This window comes from Schistocerca nitens, chromosome 3 (genome assembly GCF_023898315.1).
Source record: "Schistocerca nitens isolate TAMUIC-IGC-003100 chromosome 3, iqSchNite1.1, whole genome shotgun sequence".
Taxonomy (NCBI): Eukaryota; Metazoa; Arthropoda; class Insecta; order Orthoptera; family Acrididae; genus Schistocerca; species Schistocerca nitens.
This window is the reverse complement of record NC_064616.1, coordinates 454438399-454454304: the sequence shown is the minus strand read 5'-3', so window position 1 is coordinate 454454304 and position 15906 is coordinate 454438399. Positions and strand designations below refer to the sequence as shown.

General features: G+C 37.7%; 1 protein-coding gene across 1 annotated transcript in view; it reads right to left on the bottom strand.

The window, feature by feature from the left end:
* Nucleotides 1–4577: 4577 nt before the first annotated feature.
* LOC126248382 (uncharacterized) overlaps nt 4578–15906 on the bottom strand; it is a 549077-nt gene continuing 537748 nt past the window's right edge. Inside the window, exon 51 of the mRNA XM_049949323.1 lies at nt 4578–7725. Within this exon, the coding sequence (XP_049805280.1) occupies nt 5571–7725 (2155 nt within the window). The 3' untranslated portion in view covers nt 4578–5570. The remainder of the gene's footprint in view (nt 7726–15906) is intronic.

The following is a 15906-nucleotide window of genomic DNA, read 5'->3' as shown; positions in this document are numbered from 1 at the left end:
TATGTTACCCAGACAGTGATTGTGCAAAGGTTGGCTAAATTGTTTTCTGTGACAAATAAAGCGCTAGGGGCATGGAACATCATCTCTTTGTTATTGATTGATCTGAATTACTTCAATGTTGCGCCTGTTGTTAGTAATATTATGCTTCTCGTGTAAAGCATTACTCTGGTTCTGATGCCATTTTTGGTAATCGTGTATATAAGAAGAGGAAGAATGTAGGGAAAAGAAAATTAACACTAATACCCAGTTGTGATGATGTACTTATGGAAATAATGCGTTCTTCTGCTAATCAACACATGGCTGGCCATAGCCCTGAGACATCTTCTAGCAAGAAATTGACTGGTGGAAGTGACAGATTTTGTGAATATATGAGTGACATGATAATATTAATGAAGTACTGAATATCGGACTGTTATTTTCTGTGCTGAAAGTGTGTTCTGTGAAAAATCTGTTCAAGTGTAGGAGTACGACTAGAGATAACAAAGAACTTTGGTTTAGCTTGTGAGATGAAGATAATCTGTACATGTTGTAAGTATGAAGTGACTTTGTACAATTCACATGCCAGTCTCTTTGGTGAAAATAGGCAATCTAAGGGTTTGGTGTGAATGTTTGACTTGTACATGGTCTTCGATCTATTGGAAAAGGATCTGCTGCTGGTAAACTGTTTTGTGGCATTATGAACTTGCCATCGCCTCCAAGCAAATTTGGTTACTACTGTGAACTCGTAGGATCCTCTATTGAAGATGTGGCTTTAAAACCCATGAAGGAAGCAGTGAAGGAATCGATAGGGACTTTGTAGTCGCATCAGATGTTTGCTGGCAAAAGAGGGTACTTAACTTCCTGAATGAGGTCATAACTGCTACTTGTGGTGATAGTGCAAAAGTGATAAGAACAATATTGTCAAAACATTGAAAGTTCATAAATAAAATCAAAGGAGAGCACAGCGGTATCTGTGAGGCAAATTTTAGTGGATCAAGTGGAGCTATGGAAGTGGAAGGAGTGAAACAAATTTCTGAACGTTCAGTTCCCAGATACAATGTTAGGTGCAAATACTACCCTGGGGATGGTGACTCCAAAGGTTTCAATACTATACAGGAACTGAAACCATATGGAAATGAATTTGTAGTTCAGAAGTTGGAATGCACTGGGCATGTGCAAAACTTGAAGGGTGCACAGCTTTAAAGGCTCAAGCAAACTTTGTGTTCAACTAAGCTCAGTGACGGAAAGTCAATACAAGGGAGAGGCAGGTGTACTGATGAAATGATTGAACGTCTACAGAGATACTATGGGTACGCAATAAGGTAAAATACTAGTAATGCTAGTGACACGCAAAAAGCAGTGTGGGCATTGTTCTTCGTAGTGCCTCTTCCAACGAATGCCCTCAACACAGTCTGCATCCAAAAGATTCCTGGTGCAAATATATTGCCAAAAAGGACTTGGTTTTCCAGCAGATGTGATAAAAGCAATAAAACAAGTTTTTCATGACAACACAGCCGGAATTGTTACACGGAAAAACACAAAATCCTAATGAGAGCGATAACAATTTAATTTGGACAATGATTCCTAAAAGGGTGTTTGCAAGCATAAAAACATTGCACTTTGGAATTTATGATGCAATAGCAACCTACAATTGAGAAAACAGTGTGAAGTACTGAAGGCATTAGGATTTCCAGCTGGGTTAAACACTGTACGAGCACTAAGAAATATTCACAGAGAGAGGATAAGATGAGCAGAAAGAAGAGGAAGGGATATGAAATATAATGGAACAACAGGCCAGAAAAGAAAAACAAAAAGGAAGCTTTTGGAGGATGAAGAAGAAGACCCTGATAATCCATCCTATAGTGCAGGAACGTATTAAGAAACTTTGACAGCCATTTCTTGTAAATTAGAATTTTCTCAAAATTCACTCAAACTAGAGAGATGAAATTTTTAGACAGCACTCCTTGTGGTCAAATTTATATTGTAACACAGGCATTTGGCAATATGTTGAGTAGTTTTGTTTCAATTTGATTAAATAAAGCAATTTTTTTGTAAAAAAAATGTTGGGTCAATAGTAAAAAAAAATACTGAAAGCAAACTAGCAAAGATGCTCTAGATCATAACTGCAATACTAAGCCGCTCTGTGTGTTGAAAAAAGTTCAAATTTTTCTATTTAGTGGATTATTCATAAATGTTCCTCAAACTTAGCAATTTTTACATGGGCAGCATAGGCATCTTTGGCTCCCCTTAAAGTGTGCTTGAAGATCTACACTTGAGTCTGTCCTTTTTCATTACATCCACGTGCACAATGTGTAAAAATATACTAATAAAGGTTTATCATTGGTCAGTCTTCAACTAGTAATTGTCTCGTGACTGTGTGCAAGAGAGTAACATCCAGCTTTTCCAAATTGGTTTTCAAATTGTTGTAAAACGCCAATGGTATTTACAAGGAGAAACTTATCAGTCCGACTGTCTTTTGCTCAAAATATGACCAGTATGAAAATTGTGCATCTTCTAATTGGATATTATAATTTAACCGGATTTTTATGAAACTGGCATTGTATCAACACAAATTTGCTATTGTGGTTGAATGCCCATATATAGGTAACACAAAATAGAGCCGCTTTGTAATTTCATAAGTGAATGGTTATCTTTGACCAAAAATTGTCTTCATACATAATAGGTGTTGTACAACGTTTTGCAATAATAAATGAAATAAAATTTTAAAATGTCTTGAACATTCATTGCCAGTAGAAAAACCAACCTGGATCATCAATCTTATTATGTAGGTATAATGTATATACTTACTGAGACAGTAAGCTTTCCAAAACTTTTAATCAAACAAATAAAATTATTAATTAAGAACCATAAAAAGTGATGATCATCAGAATATTTTTCTAGACTGGAGCAAGGAAGATACAATAAAAACAGCCCGCAAAAATCAGAAAACACACTGAAAAGGTAAACGGAACCTGCCAAAAGAAGACGGTCATTTCTTTCAACTTCACGTTATCTGAATTGTCCTGAAGAGATGAAAGGAATTACAGTGTGACAGCAAATTGTGTAATAAGCAATTTGAGATTCAGAGAAGGAAAATATATTGCAATATGTACTTGACAGTAACAAAAAATCTTAGATGATGGCTTACCGTATACGCAAAGGATAATCTTTTGGGACTGCTAAAGCGCTGAAATGATGCCCTTTAACCAGATATAACTGTATATTTCATCACACAATTGTATCAACAGGCTGACAGCTTGCATTCATTATCTGCTAAAATTCTGGCTATCTGGATTCACGGTCCGATGTTAGTGACAACCAACTCAAAATTCAATTGTTGCATCAGTTTCAGTACAAGAATAATCCTATTAACACTATATCTTTTGTGGGATTCATTCAGCTTTTGATAATTTTGTCAGGTTAAAAATCAGGAAACCCAGCACAGGTGTCAATCTACTACAGACTTCAATTATAGTTCTATGTGCTGTACATGGAACACAGGGAGTCCAACAGGTTTTTCTATGGGATCTGTAGCTATACCTCAAATTAATGTATCGTCCATAAATTGGATTTACTCCGAGAAGTTTCTAAGAAAACATAATTTGATGTTTAGATTCTAATCATGTCAATGTAGCTGATAGTACCTGATGGACGAAATATTTTTCATGTGTCTTGGCTCTGTAACAAGTGGTGTGTGTATGTTTTATATAACAGATTAACACTTTTCCCCCTCTTATTGAAAACAGTCATATTATGAGTGAATCATACCATCAGTGTTGGCAGTAATTTTTCTATGAATTGTCGTCATACCATGAGCAACTGAGTACATGACACATATGCACATACATGCACTCACTACTGTCATGCATAAAATCTATATTTATCAGTGTTGCAAAATAATATGCTTACCAGGCTTTGGCCTAGTGTAGCACAATTTTCGAAAGGACACTATCTACCCCACATTTCTTTCTTGTTCTTGAAAGCATGTTCATAAATCGGCAACTAGTTTCATTGTGAAAAAGCCATCCATAATTGCACAAGGGTTTGCCAGTGCAGGATTTTGTGCACTAACTGATCTTTTAATTATGTCTCATTAATATTTGATGGGATACATATCGGGCAATCCGAGTGGACAAATCATTTATTTAAACTGTCCATAATGCTCTTAAACTCAATGATGAACAATTACGGCTCAGTGAAATGGTGTACTGTCATCTATAAAAATTCCATCATTGTTTGGGAACAAATAAATCACAAATTAAAGCACACTTGATAGCACTACTCAGTACCCTACAGTGACAGCCTAGATATCTACAGAATGTACTCTGAACCTTAGTTTCCTTCTAATCTCATACACATATTCTGACACAAACTATAAATCAATGTCAAACTTTATAATGTGACTATTTGTATGAGATAGTGTTATTTTCTAGACAAAAAATGTCACTTATACTAATCAGTATTTCTGTGAATGGAAAATAATAGATAATAAACATACAGAATTTTGAATGTACCAAGATAACTGTAATACAGTGAAACAACATCTGATGCAAAAACAAACGTATCATGTAGAGTGAAACATTTCAGGTGCAGCATTTCATTGTCTTACAATACAGAAAATAGTATGTAACAATAGTTACAGTGTTTGCAAAACTGATAAGAAAATGCTCCAAAGTGTCATAAAAGATAAAATATTTCCAACATAAAAAAACTGTTAGCAGACATAAAGACTCAAAGTGAGATGAAACTACTGCCATTATCCACCATTTTTCCTCTGAAAAAGCAGTTACAATAATTTTTAGACTTATTAAATAACACTGAAAACACACATTCGCTCACATGGATATAGACAAGTGCCACCACAACACAGCACGATACACAGCCCCCCAAATACCAAATCCATTGCAGAATGAAAATATCGCCAGTAAATACTCTATTTTATAATCTGACTCATTAAGCCTCAGTTCCCTGCATATAAAATACAAAAGATAAATTATGACATAAAATTTATTTTCATACATTATACAAAGTTTTGGATTTAAATACATAATTGTGACAAAATAGTTTGAGACATTACATTATCTTTGCAAATATGTATTATCTTTTTAACATGCTGAAGAATATCACCATGTGGTACCTGTGATAAATAGATAATATATTAGCACAACAGAAATACATCTCCCAACATTAATCCAAATTTATGTATCACCAGAATAATGCCAATATCTTTTAAACATTGTAGCAATATCCAGCCAATATCTTTCACATACTGTAATACTATCATACATACTAGGTTATGCACATTCAAGAATAACTTTCAACAGCCTTATACAAAATTTGCATTTCTGAGGGCTTGTACTGAAAGCCGATGAGTCCGAACCTGCAGCACAGGTTATTTTATGCCATCTCATGATACTAAGTTTAAACATACATCATACACTTTTACACAGTGAAGTTCTCCCCAGTATGTACACTTATACAGAATTTTTATCTCCTCTCTACAACCCGAAATTATGTGGCACAAAATTTGTATCGTTGTATCTAAATGCATCTTATGCTAAACATACAGAAGACAGTACCATGTGCACACATTACATTGTATTATGTACTCTTAAATGTCGCCTCATACTGCTTGACTGGTTAAAAGTTTTTCCACATACTTCACATTTGTATGGTTTTTCTCCAGTATGTACGTACATATGTATCTTCAAATTACCTGATCCAATAAAAGATTTCCCACAAACATTACACTTGTAACGTCGTACTCCTGTATGGATAGCAAGGTGTTGTTTCAGAAGACAATATCGATAGAAGTATTTACAACAAAAGGTACATTTATATCGCCTGCCTTCACTTGGGGCAATGCATGAATGCTTTTTCAGCGTAGTGGACTTGCTAAAAGATTTCAAACAAATGTCACACCTATAGCATCTTTCCTTTGCATGTGTATATGTATGCTGCTTCAAATTGCCAAGAAGACCAAAAGTTTTACCACATATTTCACATTTGTGTGGCTTTTCTCCTGTATGTACAACTTTATGTTTTTGCAATGAGCCTGATTGCTTGAAACACTTTCCACAAATGCGGCACTTATGAGGTCTCTCTCCTGTATGGATACGCCCATGCCTCTTCAAATGTTCTTTCTGCTTAAACTGTCTATTGCAAACATTACACGTATATGGATATTCTCCTGAATGTGACATCAAATGTCTCTTCAAATTGCCCATCACACCAAATGATTTACCACAGATATTGCAGATGCAGTTTTTTTCTCCAGTATGCGTACGTCGGTGTGTTAAAAGGTTACTTGACTTTCTAAAGGGCTTATCACATAAATCACAAAGATACATTTTCACCTTACGTCCACTCCTAACTGACCATTTGTATGTCACACGTATATTCTTAAGTTTGGAATTTGATGACTGTGCAGCACTAATAGATACGGCCAACTCCTGTTGTGACACATTATGAATCTGAGGCAAAAACCTTTTCTTGTCAGAAAGGTCAAGGTCAACAACACCGTCTCTCTGTTCTACAGCTGTGCACTGTTCCTTTCTGCTCACGTGCATTTCCAAGTGAAATTCTGTATTGAAAACCCTGCCACACTGTTTACAGTTGTATGAAGGGGCATATGTAGTATCTATATGAGTAAATTCATGTTTCGTAAGACTATCTTTTGATAACAAGACATTTGGACATGAACTACATTTGAATTCAGAATGAGCAGTTTCTCCTGTAGTTCTGTCAGACTTATCTGAGCAATTACTCATTTTCTTTTCTTTTGTCCTCCTTTGTATTCCATTAAGGTACTGTATGGAATCATCTATTCTGCTACAAAGTTTCAAAAAATGTTTTTTCAGTCTTGATGCCGTACTAAACGTTCCACCACACACACTGCAGATGTATGAGTACGTTTCTTCGCCATCAACGTGATCATAGACATCTTTTGATGATAACTCTTTATTGTTGGTGTTGGGAGCATGTTTAACTTGTGCCACTTCTTCCTTGACCACTTCATTCTCCTGCAAGTTCCTGTGATCATAATGTGTATCTTCTTGCAACTGATTATCACCATTCCATGATTCTTCACGATATGACTTCTTACAACCATACTTATAGTGCCTTCTCAAGCTAAAAGCTGCACTTAAAATCTTTCCACACAATTTACAAATATGTGAAGGTGCCTGTACACCATCCATATGAGTAAATACATGTCTTATGAGACAATATTTTGATGGAAAAACTTTCTCACAAGAACTGCAAGTAAATTCACCATCTGCACTTTCATTTTTTGCCAAGAAACTATTAATATCAGTTTTACAGTTCCCTTCTTGAGTCTTATGACTAAAATGACAGGGTTCTTTGTGCAATATTCTACAACAACTCCTTTCACTGTGTCTCTGCAATTCAACATCTGAATTAAAAACTATCCCACAAAATTTACAAATGTGTACAGGAGCATCCAAACCAGTATGGGTAAATACATGTTTGATAAGACTGTATTTTGATGAGAAAACACCTGAGCAGGAATTGCAATTATAATTACAAGCAGGATCTCCTCCTACTTTTTCACAGTTCTTTGAGGAAATGTTATCCTCTTGGTTGGAACCTTCTGTGATATTTTCAAGGCTCCCTGACCTGTTACGGTGACCTTGATTTGCATTTCCTGGAATATGATTTCTGTAGTCTTCTGACAGTGTCACAATACAGCTGTCAACCTGCAGTTGATCTTTTTTTGCCATATTCCTAGAAAAAAAAACATAAAATAAAAATACAGACACTGCTATCTTAAACCTAAGAGAACACAGTATATAGAGTTAGAAAATTTGTAAATTGCACGCATATTTTCTGGGAGGCACAAGGATGCTAAACTACTGGTGTTCAATTTATATTGGAAAACCTGTGATTTATCACACACACTTTTTAGCTCTGTTGAAAGTTTACTGACAAAATAACCTGGAATCATGCACATCATTCTGTTTAATGGTCAAGTAACTGTTATCAAAAAGCCCGTTATTCTAAACACAAATGTCACCATGGAATATATGTACTGGGATGGCACAGTTAGACTTCCGAGATACCTGTAGACTGAGCAGCACAAACTTCAAGTACAGAAAAAAACTTACATAAATCAGGAGCACATCTGATAAAATTAAACAAATATATCATTTCCATTTATCATATGAATATAATAGAGGGAAACATTCCACGTGCGAAAAATATATATAAAAAACAAAGATGCTGTAACTTACCAAATGAGAAAGCGCTGGTATGTTGATAGACACAATAACAGTCGAGGCGGAAGTATAGAGGCAAAGATGTTTTTGAATGACAGGTGAGGTATGAGGGGTGGCAACTTTAAATTAGAGGAGGTTGAGGCCTGGTGGGTGACGGGAAGAGAGAACATATTGAAGGGCAAGTTCCCATCTCCGGAGTTCTGATAGGTTGGTGTCAGTGAGAAGTATCCAGATAACCCGGACGGTGTAACACTGTGACAAGGTGTGCTGGCCGTGTGCCAAAGCATGTTTAGCCATAGGGTGATCCTCATTACCAACAAACACTGTCTGCCCGTGTCCATTCATGCAAATGTACAGTTTGTTGCTGGTCATTCCCACAGTGTAGGCATGTCAGTTGGTAAATCACGTGGGTGCTTTCACACGTGGCTCTGCCTTTGATTGTGTACACCTTCTGGGTTACAGGACTGCAGGAGTAGGTGGTCATGGGAGGGTGTATGGGACAGGTTTTACATCGGGAGCGGTTACAAGGGTAGGAGCCAGAGGGTAGGGAAGGTGGTTTGGGGATTTCATAGGGATGAACGAAGAGGTTACGAAGGTTAGGTGGATGGCACAAGGGCACTCTTGGTGGAGTGGGGAGGATTTCATGAAGGATGGATCTCATTTCAGGGCAGGATTTGAGGGAGTCGTATCCCTGCTGGAGAGCCACATTCAGAGTCTGATCCAGTCCCGGAAAGTATCCTGTCACAAGTGGGGCACTTTTGGGGTTCTTCTGTGGGAGGTTCTGGGTTTGAGGGGATGAGGAAGTGGCTCTAGATATTTGCTTCTGTACCAGGTCAGGAGGGTAGTTGCGGGATGCGAAAGCTGTTTTCAGGTTATTGGTGTAATGGTTCAGGGATTCAGGACTGGAGCAGATTCGTTTGCCACAAAGACCTAAGCTGTAGGGAAGGGACCGTTTGATATGGAATGGGTGGCAGCTGTCATAATGGAGGTACTGTTGCTCGTTAGTGGGTTTGATGTGGATGGATGTATGAAGCTGGCCACTGGACAGATGGAGGTCAATGTTGAGGAAAGTGGCATGGGATTTGGAGTAGAACCAGGTGAATGTGATGGAACCAAAGGAGTTGAGGTTGGAGAGGAAATTCTGGAGTTCTTCTTCACTGTGAGTCCAGATCATGAAGATGTCATCAATAAATCTGTACCGAACTTTGGGTTGGCAGGCTTGGGTAACCAAGAAGGCTTCCTCTAAGTGACCCATAAATAGGTTGGCGTACAAGCTGACCATCCTGGTACCCGTGGCTGTTCCCTTTAATTGTTGGTATGTCTGGCCTTCAAAAGTGAAGAAGTTGTGGGTTAGGATGAAGCTGGCTAAGGTAATGAGGAAAGAGGTTTTAGGTAGGGTAGCAGGTGATCGGCATGAAAGGAAGTGCTCCATCGCAGTGAGGCCCTAGATGTGCAGGATGTTTGTGTATAAGGAAGTGGCATCAATGGTTACAAGGATGGTTTCCGGGGGTAACAGACTGGGTAAGGATTCCAGGCGTTCGAGAAAGTGGTTGGTGTCTTTGATGAAGTATGTGTCAATCAACATACCAGTGCTTTCTTGTTTGGTAAGCTACAGCATGTTTGATTTCCATTTATCAGCTGTATTATCCCATTTGCCCACATTTCTTTCAATACAGTAAACTGTGCCTGGTTATACCCAAAAACCTGGACTAGCGTGAGCATAATTCGCAATCTGATGGTTCCACACAAACTGAATTATGTATATAGATGATGATGATGTTGATTATGACAACAACAATAAGAATCATAAAAACCAGGGATATGGGATCTACAGTTTAATGTATAATATGAACCATGTTTTGTTTCTGGTGACTCATCACACTGTTGAGAGCTGAAGGTTAAGTTAAAACAAAGGCTGAAAGATCTGTGGGCCGACCAAGATTTGATCCTGCGACCTCTCAGTTTCGAGATAAACACTTTACCACAAGACCACCAGGCTTGGCAGATTAAAGTGTTTACACCACGAAGGGACCTTAAGCACTTTACCACTTGACCACCAGGCCTGGCAGGTTCAACTGCTTACTCCACCAAGGGACCTTCGTTCCTGACATAAATATCAACTTGACAGCTATACTCCTTCCTGAGAAAAAGGGGTCTTAATAGATTCATGAGAAAAGTGGGTTTAACAGATGGACAGGCAGACAACACAGTGATCCTATAAGGGTTCCAGTTTTACTGGCTGAGTTACAGAACCCTAAAATGAATGAAAAATAATTATTATATTATGGTTTCGTAAAATTTTTTTTTACACTGTACTTCTCACATATGTAAGTTAAGTATGCTCACACATGCTTTATAAACATAAAATTTCCATTTTAAAGTATGACACATGAACAGGAGTGGCAGTTTATTTTAGGAGTACAGTGAGTGCTTGATGAGCACTTGATGTGTTCCTTCCCTTCCAGTTTTTAATATTTTTATAACTGTTTATATTCATTAGCAATTTTACATTTTTGTTTTTTTAGATTTAGTTCGGATGATGATTCATTGAAGTCAAAACCTGTTAACTGTAATACAACCATCAAATATATTAATGGCATTTGGGAATGAAGTGTCTCTCAAATACATTTGTGCTCCAGTTTGACAATGTCAAATTTAAACAAATTTTATTTTCCGTAGATTATCCTCTTCTTACGCCAGATTGGATACTGAGATGTGTTATTACTCTCGGCTGTACTCAAAACCACCAGTAGCAAGGTAATTGTCTACATTATCTCTCTATCCATTTTTATGGGGTCATTTTAATAATGAGCATTTCAGTCTATATGTAAACTACCCATAAGTCAAATATATGTAGCACAGGTGACAGTAGCCAACCAATGCATGATGAACTGATCTTAATTAAGTCTACTTCATACTACATCACATCCATGTAATGTATCCCTTTTCAGCGATTTGATAATTGCTTCAGTTTTCTCCTTGCTTGTTTCCTGCAGCTGCATGTAGCATAATTGGCTTTGTGTACTAACTTTTAGAAGTTCTGCACACTTGCCTACATTCTGAACAACTCTTCTGGATCACTAATAGTATCTTTCCCCACAGAATAGATGTGATACCTTGAACATCCACATTTTGTCCTAATACTTCTTTAACTGACCATATTACTTTAATTTTGTTTCAAAAGCTGCTTATTCTCCTGATGTGATGCATTGTTTCAGCCTATGTAATGACTTTCTTCAGCACTTTGCAGGATTACCTGTAGGGACATTCTGTAACTTGCCTATGACTGACGACATTACTATACAACTTCAGTTTCATCCTAATACCATCAGTTACCCAGATGAATTGCTTTCGAGTATACTTCGAATCTGCATAAGAATATGTGCACTATTTCTTTCCTATATTTCATATTTCTGTCTGAAAGATAGTAACACCACTGCCATCCGAACAGCTACCAGAGCAGTTGATGGGAGCTTGTGGCACCATTTTCAGCTTTTGTAGTGGACAGCCTTACCATACCTACTGCAAGTTAGGTCTTTGCACTACACGATGTTGGTCCCAAGATCAACTGCTATATAGCCATGAAACAAGCACATGGAATTTGGAAAATATGAGCTACTTCTTGATGGATCCACACTGCGATGACTTTATACACACATGCAGCACTGGCAAATTAAATATAAACATAAAAGCCCCTGTTCTCTAATGCACATCATTAACAGGACTTCTCTTACATATGCTCTATACAAGAATTTAATGACACACTATAATAAATACCTCCCCATCAGGTCATTAACACTTAAAAAAATAGTGTTTGCCTTTCAGTTTGTTGTGGCTTCAACTAAATTTGTCTTCCCAGCAGTCACTTTTTTCCACCCGAGTTCTGTCTGTAAATCAGAAAAGGGTCTTTACTTAAGGTTGGTTGGTTGATTTGGGGAAAGGGACCAAACAGTGAGGTCATCCATCCCATTTGATTAGGGATGGATGGGGAAGGAAGTTGGTCATGTTGTTTCAAAGGAACCATCCTGGCATTTGCCTAATCGATTTTAGGGAAATCACAGAAAATGTAAATCAGGATGGCTGGAAGTGTGTTTCAACTGTCATCCTTCTGAAAGCAAGTCCAGTGTCCTAATCACCGCACCACCTCGCTCAGTGGCCTGTACTTACGACGATATCTGTGGATGATCACATACACAAGGTCACCATAAAAGTCAGCAATTCTTTGATTAACATCATCTATAAACCTGCTTTCAACAATCAATCACTTGAATCAAATACTTTGTTCTCTGCATCTTCTTTCCTGAAATCTACCTAGGAGATTTTAACAAGCGGGATGAACAAAAAATGCTGAATAATGAACGAGGACAGTGATGGCCTAGTACACTGGGGTGAAGAAAGTAATCTTAATTTAGCTTTTGATGCAAATGATGGTAACATCTTTCAATTGAAATCTTGGAGAACTGAAAGCAAGCCTCATCTTGTCACAACAAATGAAAACAACCTATCTTTGCAGCCTTCCCTTGAGCATTGCCTAATTTTCCTCATTCTCCACATTGGCAAGTAGTACTAGGAGAGGGAATTACTGTTCTTATAAGAATATCATGCTTCACACCACACAGAATTTCTGAAAAGCTAACTAGCTTCTGTAGGTAGTTTGATTTGACAGGCAGCTTGATAGGATTCCTACAAATTAACAGAACAACAGTACAAACTGGGGTGATATGAGCACAATGAGGAACTCTTATAACCAATTCTTCAAAGGTTAAGGTATGGAGGTTAAAGATCAAATTCTATATATCCATTAAATAAGCAAATGGTTAGACATCATGGAACAACTGAACTTCTCCAGAACAAGTAGGAAAGCAAGATGTCTGCTATGCTGGCTGTGAGAAAGCAATCAGTTTACATGAAAAACTAACCACGTATCAGCAATCTGCAAAACAAAGCTGCAAATCACATTACAGAAACTTACATTGCTGTAGGAGTCTGAGTTCATACCACCACATAAAATGATGATGTAAAAGGCTACGATCATTTGCTGATAACCTGCCTTGATGACAAACTTTTTGAAGTGATGAAATTACTGCCAGCATGAAAAAAAAAATGAAAGGCTACTAGTTTCAATGGTACTCACTGAGTGTTCCTGTTTCACTGCTGTAAATATCCAATTAGGAGGCTCTCACGATTTATCACCAATACAAGGGGGTGGGTTGTTAGGGGGGAAGAGACCAAACAGTGAGGTCATTGGTCTCATCAGATTAGGCAAGGATGGGGAAGAAAGTCAGCCATGCCCTTTCAGAGGAACCACCCTGGCATTTGCCTGGAGCGATTTAGGAAAATCATGGAAAACCTAAATCAGGATGGCCGGACGTGGGATTGAACCGTCATCCTCCCGAATGCGAGTCCAGTGTGCTAACCACTGTGTATCACCAACACAATGCAATCAGGTAATAAACTTCACTTTATCAGGAAAGCATCAATAGTCACCATGCTTACATCAGATAAATCAAATATGCCACAGTTACCACACGAATACCCTCCTCTGTATGTATACAAGTGTCTTGAGAGGGTAATTTTTAGTCATATGAGCTGTCTCATACTGTCACATAAAACTGAGGATCAAATACCAGTTATGGCAACAGAGTCAACAACAAGAACTCACACTTCCCTCTGAATGATGTTTATTAAGCACACACAATGTACCGATGGAGCTGAACTGCCCATCTCACCAAATTGTGCTGCTATTCATACATACTTATGAAGTTTAACTGCATTCTAATATTCCATAAATAAGTCACAAAACTTTCCAAGTCTTAAATGATAAATAATTGCAGTAGACATGAGTAGAACTGGTTCCCCACATATTACCATCCTGTGACTTATAATTGTTACTCCATGATGGACTACATCTTCCTGGATCAATCTAGCCTGTAGGCTTTCATGTGGCAGGGATGATGGAACCCCAAATACTGGCTGTGTTTTAACATCCTCACGGCCAGTGTGATATTCAAATAGAGTTACTTCCATCAAGCCATCACAATTGTTCGTCAAATATTCATGTTCTTGTATTGGAAGCACCTATTATCAATCTGTAGATCAAGACTATGCAAGGATTTCATGCAAAGGACGTGATTGACAACTGCACTGTTGTCCCCTCGATGTAGGATAACTATCCGTGGCTTTCTGGTACTGTCTGATGAGTAACATAGCATTCAGTAGAATCCAAAGAAGCATTTTAATCATTTTTCTGGTACACCAACATTCCACACAAAAGTAACAGTCAATATTATTCCCCTGAGTTTAGCTTACAGGTCTGTGTTTGTACACAAAAGGTCTTTATGCATGCCACCTGTTTTGTTTCTGCAGCTTAGGTGAAGAGCTGTTTGATGTAAACATCCTCAGCATCAACAGGTTGAAACAGAAACAATGTATCCACTGTTGTTTCACCTTCTGAAACATACAGTGTCATTCTTTGCTGTGTTGTATATTAATGGCATGACAGGCAGTAACATATTCCAGTCTCTTTGTTCAGTATCAACACTCATTAAGAGGTTATCTGCTAATGTCTTATTAAAATGTTCTGTGAGGCCATTCACCTGTGGCTGGTAAGCAGTGTGTGAACAATGTTGCATAAGCATCTAGTTACTTCAAATAACAGTTTGATAGAAACTCTTTACGAACAATGTTGCATAAGCATCTAGTTACTTCAAATAACAGTTTGATAGAAACTCTTTACCACAATCAGAAATTATCACACAGGGTGTAGCATCTTAAAAAAAATTATTTCTTGAGTATTTCTTGGTGCTTTGGCAGTCAGAATAGCAAGTGAAGTAGCATGTTTCATACTACCCTCAATTTATTCACATCTGATAACTTGGGAAGCCTACGCAAGAGGTCAATTCTGATTCAGTGAAATGTAGGACCTGCAGGAGGAATTGATGCCTAATGAGCTTATGGTAACTGAAGCACAACTCAGTTGTCAGAATTCCCTATGATGGCTTACATACTGCCCGACAGATTATACCTGCTTCTGATCCTATAACGGTCTTCACAGATCCCCAATGGCACGATATCAGAAGATCATGAAAGTACTTCTGGGCTGTATGGCTGTGGTCCATAGAACTTTTCTATCCCTGACGTTTTGTCCAAAGCTACTTTTATTTTTTATTTTTATTTACACGTCAAGTTCCGTAGGACCAAATTGAGGAGCAAATCTCCAAGGTCATGGAACGTGTCAGTACATGAACTCACAACATAAAAGTAATAACACATAAAAATAAATGTTCATGAACCTGAAAAAAAGTCTGTCCATAAGCTTAAGTAAACGCTATCAGCATTACAAAAGAATCAGCTTAACTTTTCAAGGAACTCCTCGACAGAATAGAAGGAGTGACTCATGACAAAACTCTTCAGTTTCGATTTGAAAGCGCGTGGATTACTGCTAAGATTTTTGAATTCGAGTGGCAGCTTATTGAAAATGGATGCAGCAGTATACTGCACACCTTTTTGCACTAGAGTTAAGGGAGTCCGATCCAAATGGAGGTTTGATTTCTGCTGAGTATTAACTGAGTCAAAGCTGCTTATTCTTGGGAATAAACTAATATTGGTAACGAGAAACGACAATAAGGAATATACATATTGAGAGGCCAATGTCAAAATACCCAGACTATTGTACAGATGTCGACAAGAG